The 21,452-nt window shown below is 40.0% G+C and overlaps 2 protein-coding genes across 3 annotated transcripts; both read right to left on the bottom strand.

Annotated features, from left to right (window-relative positions):
• Nucleotides 1–1,747: 1,747 nt before the first annotated feature.
• ZC2HC1B (zinc finger C2HC-type containing 1B) lies at nucleotides 1,748–10,082 on the bottom strand. The gene is given in 8 exon segments (XM_074899263.1): nucleotides 1,748–1,868; nucleotides 2,519–2,615; nucleotides 2,618–2,698; nucleotides 4,692–4,751; nucleotides 4,754–4,829; nucleotides 5,723–5,836; nucleotides 7,808–7,872; nucleotides 10,027–10,082. Coding segments are annotated over 8 exon segments (651 nt in total). The 5' UTR covers nucleotides 10,064–10,082.
• A 1,295-nt stretch (nucleotides 10,083–11,377) lies between these two features.
• On the bottom strand, nucleotides 11,378–21,086 carry LTV1 (LTV1 ribosome biogenesis factor). Of its 2 annotated transcripts, none has more exons than XM_074924487.1 (11): nucleotides 20,973–21,086; nucleotides 19,566–19,697; nucleotides 18,916–19,104; nucleotides 17,768–17,855; nucleotides 16,675–16,795; nucleotides 15,626–15,872; nucleotides 14,789–14,916; nucleotides 13,670–13,809; nucleotides 13,396–13,448; nucleotides 12,441–12,641; nucleotides 11,378–11,838 (listed from the first exon to the last, which is right to left on the bottom strand). In XM_074924487.1, the coding sequence occupies exons 1-11, from the start codon at nucleotides 20,973–20,975 to the stop codon at nucleotides 11,725–11,727; spliced, it is 1,416 nt and encodes a 471-aa protein (XP_074780588.1). In that variant the 5' UTR covers nucleotides 20,976–21,086; the 3' UTR covers nucleotides 11,378–11,724. The 2 variants fall into 2 exon arrangements, with proteins under 2 accessions (XP_074780588.1, XP_074780579.1); XM_074924478.1 differs by having other exon boundaries at nucleotides 11,383–11,838; nucleotides 15,626–15,875.
• Between the last annotated feature and the right edge of the window lie 366 nt (nucleotides 21,087–21,452).

The following is a 21,452-nucleotide window of genomic DNA, read 5'->3' as shown; positions in this document are numbered from 1 at the left end:
AGTTGATGATGGCACCATGGACTGAACACTCTCATGCCCATTACAGTCTTCCCCACCGTTGAAGGTACTTACCCACTGACCAGCAGAGCAATTAAGGACAGCAAAACTCCACATAAGAAGGACCCTGCAAAGAAGGTCTCTGCAACAGACTCTTTTGTGCACATTACTGTTCATCCCATGCTCTAAGCACTCTTACCATTCATCTCCCAGGCTCAAAATACATTGCCAGCTCCAGGGAATCCATCTTGGCCACATTCCCTGCCAGGATCTCGTATTTTGCTGTCATGTGCATCTCACAGGGGTGCAAGATGCCAATCACCTGAGCCATCCCCTTGCACAACGGCACCACGACCACCTTAAGCAGGGGCTGGAAGGCCACCTTGCTGCTCTGACATGGCTCTGCATAGCACGAGATGGGAGCAACACTGACTGCATGGTCTGAAGAGCAGAAGCACCAAACATCATGGTTTGGGAAAGTAAACATCAAGGACAAGGAAGAACCTCCACATGGTCATCTTGACATAGTGATTATTGAAATGGATGCTGGCATCTTCCTCATAGGGACAATGGAAACACATTGTGAGAGCACAAGACCTGCTAGAGAGGTTTGCATTATCAAGCAGCAAATCCTCTCAGGATGCTTGTTACAGCAGAACACAGGTCGTGGCAGAACACAGTCATGGCCTACTTGAGATGGAACTGATCCAAACCAAAGAACATTTAACACCAAAATGAATATTCTCAGCAGACTATACTGGGGACAGGAGGAGCTCTACAAAAGTTTTCTGTGCGATTGCTTCAGTTAATACAAAGAAGTTCATACTGTAAACACCACAACAGGATATTGATGTACACAAAAGCAAACAAGGTCCTTTTATGTTATAATGATGAAACAAGTAGACACACCCAAAGATTTTCTGGTTTTCTGCAGTGTTCTTGGAGAGGTCTCTGCAGATCATTATTTTAAAAATTATTGGCCATAAAAAAATTATAACCTACATAAATTCAACATAAAACCCAGAAATGTAGGGATCAAAGATACCGATACAAAGAGCAGTATGCATTATCATTCACAGGTTATACTACAAATAACGATTAAAATAACTTCATAAAACATCTTCCAAACACAGACTGAGTACGGGTCATGATTAGTGGTAGCAATGGGTGCTAGCAAACATACTATATGGCATCTTGCTTAGAGAGAACTGTTTTGGGGATGTTGTGGTGTTACTTTTAAGGCTGAATCAACAAGGGGAAAGTCATACGGAACAAACAAGATACAAAGCTTGATTCTTCATCTAAATGGACTTAAGATAAAGACAATGGAATAAATCTTAAAATCAAAGATCAAAGGTTATGGAGTCCTTTATGGGACCAAAGGAACCTTACACCCAGACTCCATATTTTAGGTCTGTGTGGATACTTCTGTTTGAGGACCTCTGAAAAGGGTAAGTCATCCCTCCTGAGGACCCATATGAAAACGTCTGTGTATACACTTGGCACAACAGATCTGGATAATGACTTGGAAAGCCATTCAATATCAACAACTTCCACTTGAAAATTTTTGACCCTTCTCATTTCTAACAAGTGTTGTACAGAAATGAGTTTATGATTTCATCTCAAGGACTGGACTTGCAAAAAACCCTACTTAAAACAACTGGATTCCAAAGCCTAGGATCTGCTTTAAAAATGCTGACCCCCCACCTCAAATACATCAGAGTTTGTTATAGGAAACATATAAATATGGCTAAATGAACTCTTTATCTGGCCTAGGTTCATCTGTATTGGCAACTTCTTGTACTCTCTTCTGAAGTGATAACACAGCAGTTTTTAAGGTTGGAGGGTGGTGGTGGTGGTGTGTGCTTACCCTAGTAAAAGAAGATGCACAATTCACACTCAACTCTAGCAAGGAACTTACAGAGGCTGGTGAAAACTCCCCAAAGTTTTGTTGAAGCAGTGCTAGGAAGGAACAGGAAAAAGGTACATCCCCTCCCACTTGGAAGCCATTCTTCCTGCCCAAAACAAGTATAAGAGTAATAAGATTTTCAAATATATTTTTTAAAAAATCAGTACTCTCCTAAAGGAATTGTTTACATTTTCTTTTCTATAATAAAATAGGAGCTCACTTCAAGACACTGCCAATTAGCTCCACTTTTCTGATTCCCCAAAGGAGCTTAGCCCTTTTGTCTAGCAACCACAGAATAAATCAGCAATACATTTGCAGGGAACAGCAAACCTGCCAGCAGCAGAGACCCCTAATGAACAGGAACAGCTTTCTCTATGTATTGCAAAAGCTGCCACGTTTCTGCTTCCCTACAGCTGTTACCCTGGAATCCAATTGCAGAAGAGTCTAAAGAAAAGTACTTTTTTGTAGTACCGTATTCTGTCACTTTTTATATCCCAGAAAGGGTTCCAGTTTTAGGGAACTCCTAGCTGATATTCAGCATGTATCTTGTCTTAAGAGTTTACTAACTTCCTCAGAATCTTAAGTTTTACATTAATATAGCTCCTTACTCACCATAAACTACAGTTTGGCAAATCTGGCTCCAGGACAGTGTAAGCATGACTGTGTGCGCTTACCAAAGCCTGTCTGGTGCTCTTCACAGCAAAGGCACAGTTTGTTCTTCACAAAACTTCACGTGCCTCTGTGCTGCAGCCTCATTAAATCTTTGTGAGCAGTGTGGACACTGAACATAGTCTGGCCATAAGAAAGGAACAACTTGTGTCACAGTTTATACACTACAGGAGAAGAATTGCTCTCCTTTACTGGAGTACTCAAGATATGGTTCAAAGCCCGGCCCTATCAGCAGGTGATGATGGTGAGTTCCCATCAGCTCCCAAAGTACACAGGAGAACTATAAAAACCTCCTCTGGAAAAGCATTTGGGATCCTAAAATACATGCTTACAGTATTAACCCAGCAACAGTAATTGCTTTCAGAAATAAGTGCAGGGGATTAATAAAATCAGATTTTATTATCTTTGTCCTGTTCCCACCCCCAACCTCACAATCAACAAGTCTGCATAAAAAGCATTATTTAAAATTACGAGACTAGTCAAACACTATGATTCTAAGAATACTTTTGGTCATTAAGATCGCTATTTGGCAAATCACTGATGAAGACGCTGTGTCCTGCCAGATGAGGCACATCCAAGAGCCAGGTTCCTGGGTGTGAAGCAGCATTGTGAAGAGCACACATCAGTGCTTCCAGGAGTCGTTTTTGATAGTGTTACAACCCTGATTCTGCTAAAAGTTATTCAGCAACATTTATCGCTGGTGCAGTTCTACTAGTTTCAATGACTGGTCAGTGTTTGTGGTCAATGCAGTCATGTTCAGCCCTCACACTGCCCTTGCCATTCTCAGACCCTTCCTCCCTGCCCAGTGCCTTTTACAAAAGCAGCCTGAGTGTCCTTATCCTATTACAGATATTAGCATATTTACAAATCATTTCTCTCACTAACAGCCCAGAAAAGTTGGCCCAAGCAGCCACCAAAAGCCAGCTCCAGACCAGCAGCATGGGCAAAATGGTTCTGAATGCAGGGGAGCAGAGGACGAGACAGGGCAGATGCCTGGATTTGTGGGGCTAGCAGCAGGACCTGACACTTCAGGGGAGAACGGGGAGCTTTGGGCTCTATTTAGAGGAGGACTCTCTCCCCTCCCCACAATCAATGTGCTTTCTCTTCAGTCGTGTAGTATAGAATATACATCCTCATTAGGACCCTCAGCAATTTGTCTTTCCTAAAAAGCAGTTCTCCAATTCCTTTCTCCACAACTACCACTGCTCTTGCACAACTCGGTTTCCTCCAAGAGGGAGAAGGAAAGGGAAGGGTCTGCTCTTAGAGTCAGTGGAGTCAGGCAAGAAATAACAGAGTCATTAAAGAATTCAGCAGTGGAAATTCAGAGAGGAGCTTGACCTCAGTCAAGGAAGGAATATGTGTTCTGCTGCTTATGCTGCATTGCTGTCATCTAGAAGAGGAGAAAGGCTGAAATCATGGCAGCTGGTTCTGCTATCAGTCACAAATTCCTGCTCTGGAATTGAGCCCAGAGAGTCCTCCACTTCCCCCTCCCGCCCTCTGCCTTCCTAATGCAAGCGGGACTCTGCTGAGATCCTTTCCAAGATTGCTCCCACATTTCATAAATCACATATCATGAGAAATATTGGCTGTATGTGCATCTTTTTGGATCCATAACTTCTAACATATCAAGCTCTGTGCAGAGATCACCCTTGGTATTAGTAGTAAACCAGACCTGTCTTCTTCTAAATGACTTCCCTGTCTGCGCAGTTGGGTGCGGAAGGGGACAGCGGAAAAGCCACCACATGGGAGTGTGGAAGCCTGTGTGCACTACAGTTGTTTTGAATGGTGAGGGGATGTATTTCACCCTCTGTTATACTAGAACACAAGCATCCTGACTCTTCTTCCAAAGTGTTGTCTAACATCAGACCCCGGCCTTGCTGCCTTTAAACTTAAAAGATACCGTTAGCTTTCTCTTCCTCCTCACCACCTCTCCATTGCACCCCTACTCAATTTAGTGAAGAAATACAACTAAAACTAGAGAGTATGGAGGGAATTAATGTTCACGTTGTGTTGTGCTGGAGGGTGCAAAACGGAAGTCCAGCTGTGGATAATAAGAGGTCATTGCTTTACCAAAGATTAGTACAGGAACACTGGTAAGATAAAGTAGACCACAAACATGGATTGATGCTTGGTGGGGGAGGAGGTGGAAGAGGGCAGTCCTCCTTCAGAGCTTTTTGACCTACTTGGCTGACCGAATAGTATTAATAAAATCCTCATGGTGCTGCCTCCACTTAGATTTCTTCCCTGGCTGTTTCTGTAATGGAAATAAAGGAAAACACAAACTATATTTCCCCCTTGAAAAGGACAGGGGGAAATCTTAGAGTTCTTCCTTTCTGAGAAAAAGGAAAAATATTACAAACAAGAGAAATTTGATTTTTTGAAAGGCATAGGAAAGATGATTTTGCCTTTTGCTAAATAGAATAGAAAAGACACTCTGACCAACACCTTCCATTCTCCTCCACTTGTCAGATTCTTCTTCTTGCTTTAAACCTTTGTGCACTTCTGTTTCTTTCCACAATTAAAGGACATTTTACAATGGCAGTCTGCATCTATACCAAATCAGCAGTGATTTGGCATCTCTGGGTAAAATTATACACATTCATGTCTAAGTGTACTCCCGTCCTCTTCAGCAACACATGAAAAAAACTTGTTCCAAGTAAGAGCTTAAGCCTCTTTCCCACCTGTAAATAAGTTCAATTCAAATATATTCTTAAACCCTTGAGTTCAATAGCAGTGAATCTCTGTAGCTTTATCTGTGGAAGATTTGGAGCTACTGACAGCTCTTATGTCCAACCTGGGGCATTCATGCACCAACCGTCTTGGATCACAGTCTCTTTCAGATTTAAGTGAAGAGGAAACTGTTGGAGACTTGTGTAGTCTTTAAAATACATACATGAACACTTACTAGAAGAGCAGAGACACTTACGTGCCCAGAGTAGTCACAGCACCTACTGGTCTGGATTCTGAATGGAGAAATATTCTCAAACACTAGCAGCACAGGGAGTGGGAGGAAAGAATTTGGCACTGAGTTAAACACATATGTGAGACTCATCCACAACATCCAGGCTTTGTCCTCAGAGGAAACAATACTGTTACTGAATTAGACTTCATATGGAAGTAACACACATGCCTCAATTTTAACTATACCTTTTGCAGGGGCTGCCTCTTCACAGTGGTGATTCCTCTTCCCTGCAGTCTCGGTTTCAAAGAGAACTTGCACTTCTTGTTGAAGACTTTCCTGCATATTGAATCATGTCTCAGCTGGGATGCAAAGACAAACAGCTGTTTATGGATTGAAGTCATGCTTTGTTAATGATGCTTCCTTACTCAGGCTTTAAAATTACTATTCCTAGGAGCAGGGAGCTAAAGCAGTATTTATTAAGTTCAGTTTAACTCCTGCAAGAGTTCAGCAAAACTTTAAAATGCTGTCCAAGTACAGCTGCAGTACAACACAAATAAGAACTAGAAAACATTTCTAGTTTGTTCTGCTCAGGGATATGCTGGAGGCCCGTGCAAATGGCTTTCAGAAAATAACAAACTGGGTCTGTGCACAGGAACAGTCCCATTGGACTACCGCCTCCCCCCTTCACTTGTTTTTCTTTCTTCCTTGGTTAAGAGGGAGAACAGACTGATCCTGTTCAAGGGCTTGATATTTACATTATTAGTTCTTTGAGTTGATAAGTATTACAGACCGGGGGCTCCCCTGACAAGCAGCAGCACTGTCCATCCCATCAACACCACTGAAACAGCAACAGTCCCAGGCTGAAAGGGAGCAGCTGCTTACCAGTACACATAACCTGACACCTCAGAAGGAAAACTAGGGATAACACCTGCAGCTGACAGCACAGGGAAATTTTAGGTAGATATCCGGTGCCAGATTTGTGGAAGAGCCTCACCTCACAACAAAGGAGGTTTTAGCGTTCAGAAAAGTCTCAGATTTTAGCACCAACCTCACTTTTCTGCAACAGGATGGTGAATCACCACGAAAGTGAGGACCAAACTACCTCCTCTCTCTTGTAACTGTGGATCACACCTATTTGAGCCTGTCTGCAGCTGGTAAATGAAACACCCCATTCCTATCTCCCTTTGCTTACTCCCTGTTTCCAGTTCTCATATTCTTCTTCATCTTCTCATGAATTTCTCTATGCCATCCACTGTCTTCCCATGGGAGTTAAGCAGCTGCCTGAGCAGGGTATTTTAGTTACAGCTCAGCTGGGCCAAAAAGCACCCCATTCTACTACAACACACATTTCTAAATTCTTTTTTTCCTTTGAACCTTTCTACTCATGTGCTTCAGGTCCTTATCTTCTGTTTCTAGACATTTTTGTCAGTAAACTTGAGAGGAGGATTTCTCTGCTGGACCAAGATGGCAACAGATACCTGTGTCTTGCTCACCAAGGAGCATACCAGTTGTGCATCAGTGGGACAAAGAGGCATTACAGGACCTGAATTTCATGCTAGTCATAGTGACAAGAAACTTTCTGCCTCCCTCAGAACATAGATAGCTGTCTTTTCAAATGATTTTGCTAGATTAAACCATCACATTCTTCATGCATCTGATCCGAGATACCAAACACAGAACTACTAACACAGGGTAGTTCCACTTTCATCTTAGCACTCATAGTCGCTCCAGCTTACAGTGTATTTTTCTTGCCTACTTTTTTTCTTGCTAAATCAGTTTTCAGTTCTATTGCAGAGCTGATCTGATCTACTACAGAGCCACAGATTCAAACTGAGGAGGAAAGGGATGTGTGCAGAGCTCCCCCTTGCAGAAACACCCCATAGTTGGGTTGTGCCAGGGCAAGCAGTGCAGCCACCCATTCAGTTTGCAATCCAGGGATCAGTGAGGTAAGGGGAAATCTTTTCATTCACTTCAGCAGGCTTTGGAACAGAGCCTGGTGCCCTCATTATGCTGTCAAAAGGACTACTTATCAGATGGTTTATTAGTCTATTTTTCCCAGGAAGCCTGAAATAAATTCTGCCCAGAAACCTGGAACACAAAGGAAGCTTCAGGTTGGTAACTTATGTCTCACCAAGAGGTAATATGTTATTTTAAATGCAATATATGGTAAACACCTGGTTTTGGACAAGCAGTTAAATTAAGATAGTGCAAGACTGCAGATTGAGTCACAACACTTCTGTGCATGTTCATTAATTATCTAATCAAGTTCACTAATGAAAGTAGTTATTAGATCATTTGGTCTTTTAAACAGAAAAAAAGTTTTGTTTTACCAGAACATCCTGTGCAAAATGTCTTCCACGGGTTGTACAAGATATCATATCTTGACTTTGGGCAGCTGTGTAAAATTCAAACCATGAAAGTCTTGGTTATGCAGTACAGGATGGCTTGACTACAGTAGAGTCAGTGTTTGGACGGAACCCTTGCCGATACAGTATTTAATTGGCAGAAAGGGGCATCTACAGTCATGTGCCAGTGCTCCCTTTGGCAGAACTACCTTATTTATCTTGTTGCTGTGAAGCACAAGCTCTCTTTACTACGATGGACAGCTTTGTGTTTTCCACATGACAGCTCAGGCATGTCTTTTCACAATGACATCACAGTTGGGCAAGGAGATGATGGAAGAGTACTCAGGTTCATCATGGCCTAAATTCAGAGAAGGGGGGCTGGAAAGCAAGAGCAGACAATCTGCACTCAGATTTATTCCACTTCATTTGTAAGTCATCACGAGATAGCGATGACCAGTAGCGGCTCAGGGTAAACCATCGCTACTTGAGAAAGTAGTAGGTGTCACCCTAAGTGTGACATGATCTTCATTCTTAAGACAGAACATTTTCATGACATGCTAAACAGCATTCTAAGATGATCTTACTTTGTAGATGTCAAAGTTGTGGGGATTTGTTTTTAAATCAGTAATTTTTTTATAACCTTTCTGTCTCCAATGGCAGTCACATATTCTCATTTCATAGCAGTGACATTACTTGTATTAAACAAAATCAGCTTTTAGAAAATTTGCATAATAACAAAGAGCCTTTTTCATGAGACTTGTAACATAGTGGGAAAGATTTAAGTGTATCTTACCTGCTCTTGCTGAAACAAAAGAAATCCTTAGTCTTACTGAGCAGGTGTGCAACTGCTTTTGTTCCTTACCTTTTCCTTCAGATTTTATCATTCTCCAAGGCACTTACTACAGTGTTCCATCTATTACAAGCATAGAGGAACAAAGCAATTCCATAACCTTTTTGACTCTTACTCTATTGCCTCTGTTGAAATGTCTTTCCACTTTTGCTCCCAAGCAACATCTTTCTGTGTGTCTGTGCTTAGTCCAGACTATACTCTTCCTTTCAAGCATCTTCCTTTGCCTCCCTGAAGTGCTAAGGCTTGGACAACTGGCCCAGGCCAGAGTTGACCTACATAAATCCTATATATTTTATAACTGATAACCACTCTGCTAGTAGGTATTGTACTAAGTTATAACAACCCACTTATGCTGATGTAAAAAGTGCTAAAGCATTGAAATACTGAGGCCTGAACAACAGGCCCCAAGCCAAAGCTGCTAACTTAGTATGTAATCATTGACAAAGTACGTAAGCTCACTAGTGAAAGATGTGGCCTACAATATAATCATTAGTGAGGACAAAATGCTGAGAAAATGTATCGCCTTGTTCAAGGCTGAGAACACAGGTATTTGGCCTTGTTAGAAACTCCCTTGGTCTCTCCCCTGAGCCCTGGCCAGGCTTTGGGTGGAATCCAACAGGAGAATGAGAACAGAAATTTTCTGCTCAAAACAGAGGTGCCAGCTATTCTGGCTTGCTGATTTTGGGGTATATAAGGCTGGACCTGCTCACAGCGACTTTGGAAGCCTCACCTATGGGTGGGCACACCATGTAGGTTTTCCCCCTTGCCGGGACAGGCTCTCCAAACCCTCGCTGTAACCGGGGCTGCCCAGCCACTGCAGGTCTGGATGATGGCAACGTATGCAAGTGGTGATGCATTTTTCTTGATCACTATTCTTCTCTCTTGTGCAGTAATGATGTGATGGATTACCCTGTATTTTCCTGTTTATTGCTTTAGGTGTACTATTCTGTCTTTTCTTGCTGCATGTTTTCTGTATTACACTGTTACATTCATTACCACCAGTAAAATACACCTACTCTTTTCACTCTGGTGTCTGAGTTTAACTGGTATCCTTAATCAGCAAACCACTCCCCCCTCTCTTTTATTTTGTTCTAATTCCCTCAAAGTTTTGACTGATACAGCTTTTTTCTTTTTTAAAAAGAATTAAAAAAGGTCACAGAATCACAGAATCAGCAATGAGAAGTCAGGAAAAAGGACAATTTGCCACAGATTAGTTACTTCAGACATGTACAACAGCAGACAAGTTAAGGACTAGTAAAGAACATGTGCATTGTCTTTAGTAAAAGATTTTCCTTTTCAGTAAATGACAAAAATCACATTCTGCCCAAACCACTGAACAGCATCTGTTACTCGCTTGTTCCATTTAACTCCTTTCCTGGTATCTGACTCATCTCAATAGAATGGTTTCTCAAATCTCCTCTTCTGCCTTGTTGTCAGGAGTCATGAGTACTAGGGGGTCAGCCTTCATTAATCAAAAGCTTGCAATTCAAGCTACCATGCATCAGCAATTACATAAGTGACAATTATGGCACAGGCAGACCCTGCTTAAGCCTTTGAACCAGATGAAAACTAGTACAGATACCAGCTAAATGAAAACCCTGAAACTTGTTTTAATATTTGACAATTTCTACCAATTTGGTTAACATAGGCTCTTGAACAATCTTAGAAAACGAAGGCTTCATCCAGATGTGAATACTGTATTGACACATCAGTTTTCTGATCAGTGATCAAGAGACTAGTAGACTTAAATGCCTGTTTCCTTCTCCAAAACCATGTTACTTTATGCTTTCTTCCAACAAAAACAAGTACTTCGAATTGTTTCTGTACATTAGAAGTCTTCATCAGTCCTTCTGTTAGCTTGTCTCCATCTAGAATTCACAAAACTATTTATGGAATATTTAAGACACTTTGAATTTAGTAGTAGTCAAGCCACTCTACTGATGTCTTGGTTACTGTCTTCCTTACCCGAAAAAAGGTGAACTTGACACCCAAAGGCAGAAGATTGCTCAGTCTGTACGTCCCGAAGACTGAAAGCCGAGCGTTTCTTGTGAATGCAGAAGGATTCACTACAAATCCTATTAATTTCTTTCACACGTACAGACTGGTCACAGTCAGAGTAATTCACAGGCACAGTAGAGACTTAAGATCGCATCAAGCCTAAAGATACTGGCCCTCTGCTCATCTTCAGAAAGTTTCTGCAACAACTGCAGTGGGTCTTAAGTTTGTATTTCAGTGAAACCAAACTGAATGCAAGACTCGAAGAACAGTTATTTCTAGAAAATTAATACAATGGCTATCTGCAACATATGGTATTTTTCTAAGTATCTGCTCTTTTGTTTGCCATACTACTTAAGATGAGTACTTTCAGCAAAGCTGATTTCAGCAGCAACAGTAAGGTTCACTGACTACTGTAACCACAACACTTGTTGCAACAGATGTTATTTGCTAAAAAATGTTAAAACTCAGGTTAGGTAACAGGGTTGTCCAGCTAGACAACAGCTTTTCAGACACCTGTTTACAAAAGATTATTCTACATCTTTCATAACAGTAACCAAACAATAAATTGCCAACCCAGAAAAGAACTAAGGAGCGGGTGAAAACTCCCTGACTTACAAAAATATCAAAATATGTATTTAACCAACAGTATAAGAGAGAAAACATAAATGGATATCCTAGTTTGTAAACTGAGTAATTTAATAGGAGACTCTAATTGGATCAAATCTGTAGGATTCTGATTTGTTGAATACATTCCACAAATATATATATATATAAAACTTTGTCCAGTGATAGCTTATAAGAAAAATATTTTTTTACAATTTTAATATATTTCTATTGTAATGAAACTTTGCAACAGCTGCCATGTCACTCATGACAGAATACATTGTTTTACGTATAACTTCATTTCAGAAAGAATGACAAGTTACTGGTTCTTGTTACAGTAATATCTGAATGACCCTCTTTGAGCATGACTGTCAAAGCTATGAGTTGGCAGTTCTCTTCTCAATACAAGTTAAAACTTAAGGATGTTTCCACAATAAGTTCCTCAGTTTCATCAAGACAGCTTCAGTCCTTGAATGTTTTGTTTCAGATTGAGCAATTCTTTTTCTTGCCTCGTTTTCTCCAATTTAAAGACTACCTTGTTGGCTTTCTTCTCCATTCTGCGTTCCTGAGCATACAAATAATTAGAAATTTACAAAACAGGCATAATATACAAAAAGAAACCATTCTAATTAACAGTTCTAGATAATGAAAAGAGCAGCAATCTGCACAACAGTATTATTTACGGCACTAAGTAGTCAAATGAATATGTGTACCACCAAGATTATAATTTTTAATTAGCTGAATCTTCTAATATGCTGACAATTTCTGTTCCTAACTAAAACAACTAGTATATGATTGTGGCCAATTAGATTTTCCAGACTTTCAGAGACTTTTCACTTTGGGTGATCTGAAACATCGTAACTGTTTTCTTTCCTTCCTTAAATAATAAGGAAATGAGGGCTCCTTCTGAAGCTATCTCTGTAATGGTGGCCACAATAAGAGACCCAGAATTTCTGTATCAGAAATTAGGATGACGAAATTATGATAATTTTTCTTTCCAGTAGATTTTTTTTTTTTTGAAGAAGCAATAAGTAGTCCTTTTAGACCAGTAAGTTTTTCCTATCAATTGCCAGACACAAGAACCAGTCAGCTTTAAAAAAAGTTCGCTAGGAAGAATTCAGATAATATTACAAGTTTTTTCAGGGTTTTATTTTAAATAAGGCATACCTTTCGCTCCTCTTTTATTGCCTGTTTTCTAGCTTTGCGATCCTCTTTGCTCTCGTCTTTGGAACGGGGCTGTGTTGATGCTCTTGGCAGATCACTGCCATTTATCATTTGCATGCGTTCTGTCTGCTTAGCAGTAAGACCTCTCTGAGGCAAGATATGTAGAGGTATTCCAGTCTTCTGGGAAATTTTTATTGGTTTGGGCTAAAATAGAGAGTACGTATGTATTAATGGCCCCTAGCTTTCTCTCCAAGAAATGCACATTGCACTACTTTATCAGTGTAAAAACATAATATTCAGATTTAACAGTAATAAACATGTAAGTTTCCTCATAGTGTTTTCTTCCCTGACAAAAATGCACATTAACCCCAAAGTAAGAAATCAAACACATCTGTGAACAGAATCTGACCTCCCAGAAGAAGAAAATTCCTCTTTTTTTTTTTTTTTCAGTAATATTTAAATAAAAGAACTTATGTAGGCACTTAGTATTCCTTCCTAAGCTTTCAAGAAAAATGTTTCCTTTCAAAAATCTGGAACATCAAGCTGTGCTCTAATGATGGGGAACATTTGAAAGGACAAAAAACTAGAAAAAAATGTTTCAAACTGTAAAAGGGAAATAGAAGCCTATTTTCAAGAAAAAAACCCTAATATATGGTTGAAAGAATCAGGTTACACAAAGGTATATCACAGATAAAAACAAAGTAAATTCCTTGCTCTCAAGTTTTGGCCTAGCTATTACAGAAATTTTGAACTTACTCATTTTTCCTTCTAATAGAAAAAAAAATAAATAAAATATAACCCCTTCTTCAGTGAAGAATACCAGAGACTAACACCCTCCCCAACTCTCTCTTCGTCTCCCTCCTTCTTTTACAAACAGATAGCCACTGAGAAAACAATCACTTCTGTCTCAAGTTTTCCCAGGCCAGGGTGTTACTCAGAACAAGTTTAATGATTTTACCTTTGATGGCTCCTTAATAAGTGTTGGGTGATTATATAAATTTGAATACGTACCTAGGTCACAAAGGAAAAAAAAAAGTAGTGAAGAAAGGCTTGCAAATAGAAATTAGGTAAATTTATTATGAATTGTACTACCACTTAGCCTTTGAAAATTCCTGCTCTTGGGCTCCAGCAGCATAAACCATTTTGCCTAAAGCACTGTTACAAGCGTTCTGAGATTGTCTATCAATTATTTTGAAATCCTAGGAACAAACAAGCAAACTCCAAACACTTACTCAAAATGGATTCACAATCCCACTTTTCTTTTGGTTCCTCAAAAACTACAGCTACTATTTCTTCCTTTTCCTCTTCACTTTGTTCATTCACAGGAGAGTCTAAATCTTCACAGGGTTCAAGAGCATCCAGTTTCACACAACTTCGAAGAAGTACAGAGAAGAGAAAAAATAAGATTTATCTTTACTTGAAAATGTGTAAGTAAGTAAATCTGGCCTCCCCTCAGTAAAATCCCAAACCAAAGAAAGCTACTCCCACCGAAATCTGCAGCAAAATTAAATTTCCTTAAGTAAGCATCCCCAAAATAAACTGAATCATTGGGACAAGAGACACAGTCTTAAAAGAAGTAATTCTGCATTTCAAAAGTATGCGGTGCACAATATTTGTGACTGGAAGGCAGGAAGAGAAGGGGATATACTTTTTAGCTGTAAGCAAGGCAGCTCTAGAGGGGATTATGTACTCTGCTACAGACCAGTCATCTTTCAGTACAGGAGACACATTACTGTATCTTTCAAACAGGAAACACAAGACTAATGTGAGGATGTATAGCCATTTAACTTTAGAGTAGTATCACTTGCTTTAAGACAAAATTAATATACTGAGGAAATGCAGTCTTACACTGACGTGGGGTTGCTTTATAAGCACTGACTTTTGCAGTGCTCCACACAGTGGTACCCATGCAACAGTCACCTGCAAGTTTATTATCACATAACTAGGTATACAGTGGAATCAGCTGCATGCCAGCCAACACGACAGAATACACTTGGCTACAGAGTCTGTTAAAAATGTAAGCAAATGTGTAAGGAGAAAGGTAAGTTACACTAAAAAGGGAAAGGAAGATGCCTCCAGATATTACTTGCACTAAATTCAGCACAATTATACAAAAGGAGCATAATCTCACATAAACCAAAATAAATGCCTGCACTTAATTTTATCATCTCAAAAGACTGACATTCAGTGACATAAAAAAAAATAAAAATGGGTAACACTCATACGTAGCTGCTTTTACTGTAGGATGTAATCATTGAGTATGTGAACTGGAAACAACATACTCAAACTTTCAATATAAACACAGGATTACCTAACTCCTTAGGTGAAACAGTACTTCTGGGAATACATACTTCTTTGCTTTTTCTTTGTAGTAATCGTTGAGGACTTCCTGCAACCGAGCATTGTCTGTGTTAATATAGCCTTCCAGCTCCACATTATCCAAGGCTCCAATTTCATCTTCATCAAATTGTTCAAAAAACTAAAATAAAGGAGTATCTATAATTAGATCACATTTGTTGTGCAACTTCTTGATAGCTTAAAGAAGATCGACACATTTCTTTCTATATGCCCCTTTTTCCTCTCCCCTCTCATCTGCTGAACAACTGCCAAACACATCTGCAGTAGGATTTCCTCCTTATTGTCTTTCAGAACAAAGTTATTTTTTAACAATATGTAAAACAGCTTCTGGAAAATGTTTCTTATTCTGATGCATTATTTCAATTTGTAATTAAAACGCCCGTCACTGCTCAGAACAAAAGTTACACAGTATTTCCACTGCTCTGACACCATTTCATGAATGTATATTTGGCACAGTGAGGAGAAAGTGTGAAAGAAATGAGTCTTTACCAGGCACTTGTACATGATTTGCTGTGTTGAACTAAGCCTCTCAGACAAAATAACACCAACTATGAATGCTCATTACAGTGACAGAAGTAATTTTGTTTAACTACATTTGCATTAGGCCTTTTAAGAGCAATTAACACTACAACCTATTTAACACAAGCCTCTTAATGCACACAATATTAAATGTGGAATATGTGCAAAGAACAGCTGTTTGATGCCCTGACAACTGAAGGCAGTAAGAATTTGCCCAGGCATACAGGACATCACCTTATGAGGTGCATCAGAAGAAAAAAGAAGCTTTTAATAGCCTTATGTTTAACAGTTACATTCTTGAGCTGCCTCACCTTCTCAAATCTGTCATCCAACAGTGTTAACTGCTCATTCCTTCTCATTACTGAAGAGGTCATAGAATATTCTGTGAAACGACTCCTGGTTTCTTCTTGCATAAAAAGAAATTCTTTTGTCTGTCCATTAACCCCATCATCTGATAAAGGACCTTCTGAATCATAGTCTTTATCATTACTGCAACTATCATTTTCATCACTATCATCTTCCACATCTTCCCATTCATCTTCATCTTCAGCATCTGATCTCCTGAACAGAAGTATAAAACATTTTTAGAATATGGACCTTTGCACAGCTCTGACCAGTGTTGGGTTATGTGAAACAATTTGGCAGTAATAGATTTAAATCTTCAGAGGAAAGAAAAAAAGTGATTATTTTCAAGCAAGTAAAACAAGTTTAGCAGTAATATAATGGTACTGCCAAAGTCAGCATAATATTACTTTTTTCTGAAAGCTAGAAATATTTCTGGTAACTGTTGGACCACACATCTGTGCACTGAGTGAAGTTATATTTATATTCAGCTATACATGTCAAAATAAAAAAAAAATACTAGCTGCATTCATGAATATTAAAACTTGCAAAATTTCTTATTGTTCATAAAATTATGAGAATGATACCAAAACCTAAATAAATAACATGCAGTGGGGTATCACATGAAGCATTTGTAAAGGTTCTGGAAACACTCATTAGCCTTAATCAATATCGTTACTGATGCATTTTAAGTGCAGTAGATGGCAGTGTTTTAAACAGTTCAAGAATCCTATTATTCCATACATTGCACCTGTAAAGAAATACATGTAAGCCATGAGCTCAAAGTAACAGACGAAGCCCATCTCATGGATAAGACATGAAAATGTGATTTTGTAAGCTGCCACCCACATAAAACAAATAATACTTTTTTCCTTTAATAATACTTTTTTCCTTTAACACACCTAAGTATTCAATTTGAAATCTGAAACCGTTCTTGTTTCCTACAACAACACAAGAAATAACAAATAGCATCACTCCTATTTACACGTGACAAACAGTTCTGCAAAGCTCTATCTACCCTTTCTGTGGTTCATTTGCTTGTAGGACAAAATCATCTTCCAGGATATTTTCTGGATTGTCAAAGTCAAAATCATCATCAAGAGCTGCAACAATATCAGGGTCAAAGTCTAGTCGTGGTCCTAGAAAGTTAAAAAAACCCCAAACCATAAATATATATGTTTATATTGATTTATATATTTATATAAATATGTATGTTTCTCTGACATTATGAAACTACTTTACCGGATAAAAAACAATCCAACTAGACTGTTAATTTACACTAAGAAAAGATTAAACCTCAGAACCACAAAATTCCTTGATAATATTTGTAGATTTGGTAGAAGCCAGGGCAAGTCACCATCCTCTTGAATTCTCATTCAGAAAAGAACATTCCCCAGAGGTCTTAAGCTTCCATAAATGTATTTTAATATATTTTACTTAGAATATTGTAGAAGAAAAAATATCCAAGTTAAAGTACTGTACGATCAACTGCTAACCCTACCTCCCACCCCCTAAAATTCCCTACATTACAAAAGGTCAGAAAAAAAAAAAGTGTTCTCTACTGCAATTAACAGAAGTGTCTTTAGCATCCTTCTGTCAGGAGAGAGAGAACTGCTATGGTTACTTCCTGTTACAAAATATTAAGATAGTTGTAAAGTGAATGTTCAGTGCAAATATGGACACATAACAAAAGTATACTCACAGCCTGTAACACTGAAATACTACTAATGAAGGAAAGTAAACACCACTCAGTATTTGAAAAGAAGATAAATTTTGAGAGTGAGAACCCAGTTCCAAACTTGGATTCAAACAGACGGGAGTAACAAATCAACAGCATTATCTACAGTTTTCCCCGTTATTAGGTTGTATTAGCTACACAACAGCAAGATATCATGGATTCTGCCCCCTCAAACAGAGCTAAAAAGCTATTATTAGTGAATCACAGAAATAGGTCTCAAATTGAAACACAGGTCTCATAGATCACTCTTTGTGTCTGTTATTGAGCCTGTTCTACACCAAAACTAATATGACACTGTAATCAAAGCCGCAATCACCACCTAGTACCTAGATGGCAACTCAACGTTACAGAAAGGTAGAAGATTTAATGATACCTGAAACAGGAGCAGCTTTATTTAACAAGCCCACATCCTCTTCAAACTCTGTGGCAAATACTGAGGAAGGCAACTTAATAGATGGAGCCTTAGGAAAAGAAACAAAAACCCATCATCACAATATATCTGTTCTCAGGTTCTCATCTGAGCTCACATTAACAAAAATGTGCCGATAATCATGTGGCCAAAAGAAACTCTGTGAGTGCTACTTATATATTAAGATAAGCTCTGCTTTATTGGTGGCTAATTTTCAAAGTTATGCAATGAAAGCCAGGTAAAGTGTTGACAGCATTAATTCTCATGTCAATATTCTCCAGGTACAGAGACAGAATTTTTGCATCTCTGAAGCTTTCTAGAGAATGGCTGTACAGCAGGCACAATGAAATTTATTATTTTTTTTGTTAACGCTAACACACATTTAAAACTACCCCTTTATTGAAAGGCTTATTAAAAGCTCACTAACACGCACATCTAAAATAATTTTAAGGTACAGTTTGGTGATACTACATAAGATTTAAAGTTATTTCTGACTAAGAACATTAGTTTCAACTAAAATTACAGTATTTGGTTAAACCAAACTCCCTCAATTAGAAGTGACTGACTAGTAATTGCATACCTCACTGCTTGAAATTACTTCTTGATTTTCTGTTCCAATGTGATCTAGCATCATGAAATTCCACAACTTATGCCAGCAATTTAAAAATTTGGTTTTATTCCCTCTGGGTTCTGTTACATTCCACTTCAAAACCATGGTGTATTGGTAATATAATCTGGTATATTCATAACCCTTAGGGCATTCAAAAGTTCTAGAAATCTTAGAAACAAATGCCAACCCCAGAAAAACATATGAGTTGTTCAAACAAATGCCTTTGTAATCCATCTCTGTCAAGAAAAGCTTGTTTTGGGTACACAAAGTGTTTTAACACTGTGCTGGCAAAACACTGTTCATCAATAAACTTTGGCTGCTCAACTTTTGTTTTTACTTGTAGGAAAGTCTGACTGTGGGTCAAAAGGATCCTAAATAAATAAATATTGATATAATATATATGTCACAATCAAGATAACACGTTGAATATGGTTAATGTGTCTACAGGATGCTCAACTCCAAAGAACAGCATACGATTATTATTAGTAAAACCACTACTTACTGGAACTCGCTGAATTTCATCTTCTATGTGTCCCTCATTTGTGACAACAATTCTGCTTTGCTGTCCACGCACAGAAGGGACAAGCTCAGAGGGACCAGAGGCTTCTTTTAGATGCTGCAAATAGTCATAGTCATCATCAAAGAAGACTCCATACTTCCGCTGCTCTTCCCTCCTTTGTTCCTCATGCCCCTTGGAATTGTAAAAAGAAATATATTTAGTTACTTAAGTCCATTTTAAACCTATTAGCAAAAAGAAAATACATCTATTAAGAATGCCTGAATTCTAAAGTCCTTTTAGTCCTCTCTCCACTCATTATCCCAGTGTACAGCCAATTAGGAAGTTGTGGCCATCTGGTTCAGCATTTAGATGCTGTCTGAGCCAGACCTTAAATAACTTTTTCCATAAGCAGCACAACTAACAAAGCCTGTCTTTTCAGGGTGGGTCAGACAGGTTTTGTGGTTTAATATGTTTATAACCATAATGCCAGTTCAATGCACCAAATTCCCGACATCATCCCCTTCTTTTTAATAAGCTGGACCAAAAACTACCTTCTCTCAGGTTGTTTTTGAATTGTACAATTGCATACCCACTTTTCTCTCCTGCAGCATTTCTCATCTGAATGAACATCAGTATCAAAAGCGAGTATTTACTTTCTGTGTAGGCAGCAGAACTCTCTGGGGTGCAGTATCATCAGCAGCAAGTGGATCCCTCTGACTTCTGTGCACTAAGTGAAATGTTACCGCTTTCTTCTTGTCTATGAAGGGTTTCTTTTTCTTGTGAGGCTGCAAAAGGACATTTGGTTAATCATTAGTAAAAAATTATATATTAAATGCACCTAAAAAGAATCTTTTGCTTGGAGCACGCTACTGTATTCCCTTTAAGGCAATGTCTTATATACTTAGAGACAAAGGAAAAAGGGACTAGTGGTAGCTTAACTCTTCTCACCACACGTACAACAGCCATTGCTTATTTTCTAATAGCATATGTGGCTGTATTCAGCTGCAAAATAGCAATACAACAGTACAATAAATATTTGATTACAGCATATACACCTTAACATATAATCCTTGAAAAGACATTTTAAATAACTATCTTCCAAACACGGGGTTAAATCTGAAACAAACTTAATCCAAGAAACACAGGAAACTGACATGAGGAAATTCATCTAGACACACCTAACTTCTTGAAAATTGTTTAGACACCTGTTCCTACACCAGTAATTCTGTATCAACCACAAAAACTATCGACTGTACCATTACACAGACATGGCTCTAACAGAAAAAATGTATCTGCATTCTGGATCAACAAAAATCTAAAGTATTCTTAACTGGGTGAAAGTCTTTTCTGCAAGTTAGCATATCTGACGTGGGGAAATACTTTTATCAAAATTTCCAGCTTTACTTACCTACGAGAATGTGTTAATAGCAAATATATGCAACTTGTGAACTACTCTATGGATCTAACCTATCTTCTTTACCTGGTGACTTTAAGTAAACATGACACACTATGACATATCAAAGTTCAGAGCCTATCAACCGCCACCATATATTTTGATATGTGCTTTAAAACCTTACGCTTGGCGCAACCATCAAAGGAAACGCTTCAAGTTTTTGGAAGCGGGCACCTGCTGCCCCTACAAAGTTGCCGGTGACCGGTGGTACCAGGGACGCCGCAGGAAGCCGAGCAGGACAGCTGCCCCCGCTCCCCGGGGGCTCAGGGTACACCCCTCGGGGCTTCGCCTTAGGTTGGGGCGCGCCTCGGCCGCGCCCGCCCCGGCGGCCGAGGCCGCCGCCGCGGGCCCGGGGCACATCTCACGGGCTGGGCCGGGCCGGGCCGCGCCGGGCAGCGGAGGGCTCCCGGACAGCCCGTCAAGCAAAGCGGTCAGTGTGGCGTTTCTCCTCTCCAGACCGCCCTACGGAAACGGCCCGGTTTCAACCCAAGCACTGGGGGAGAACGGACGGACACGACAGTTAGTGAGCCGCGCGCGGCCGCCCCATCCTCTGCCCCCCGTCCCCCATGACCCCCTTCCCCTTCTTCCTCCTCCTCCTCCTCCTCACCATGGCGCAAGGGCAGGCCGGGCAGCGCTACGGCCGCTCCTGGCACCCCTCAGTCCTTCTCGGTCTCACGCGGGCCGGGCGTCAATAGCACCCCGCCGCGGCCTCCATCTTGGGATAAACCAGTGACCAGCGCGGGGGAAGGCGATAGGCTACCGGTGCGGACAGGTCTTTTTTTACCCCAGTAACACAAAACCCGACAGCTTTCTCAGACTTAAATAGTATTTTAATAAGCGAGGCTCCGTGAAAGCAAGCAGGGTACTTCTCCCACTTTCTGGAAGCATATGTCCCACTTCTCCCCCCACCTGACGGAGAATGGTTGCGGCCGGCGGCAGCGCGCTCTGCAAAGGGACAAAGGGCAACGCGTCTGCGCAGCGGCCGCGCTGCCGCTCGCGGGATGGGGCGGGGCTCGCTGGCGGGGAGGCGCGGCCTAGGGCTCTGGCTCCGCCCCCTGCTCGAGCCGGAGCCGGGCCGGGGGCGGGG

Source organism: Athene noctua, chromosome 1 (assembly GCF_965140245.1).
Source record: "Athene noctua chromosome 1, bAthNoc1.hap1.1, whole genome shotgun sequence".
Lineage (NCBI taxonomy): Eukaryota > Metazoa > Chordata > Aves > Strigiformes > Strigidae > Athene > Athene noctua.
This window is presented reverse-complemented; position numbering and strand designations above follow the sequence as displayed.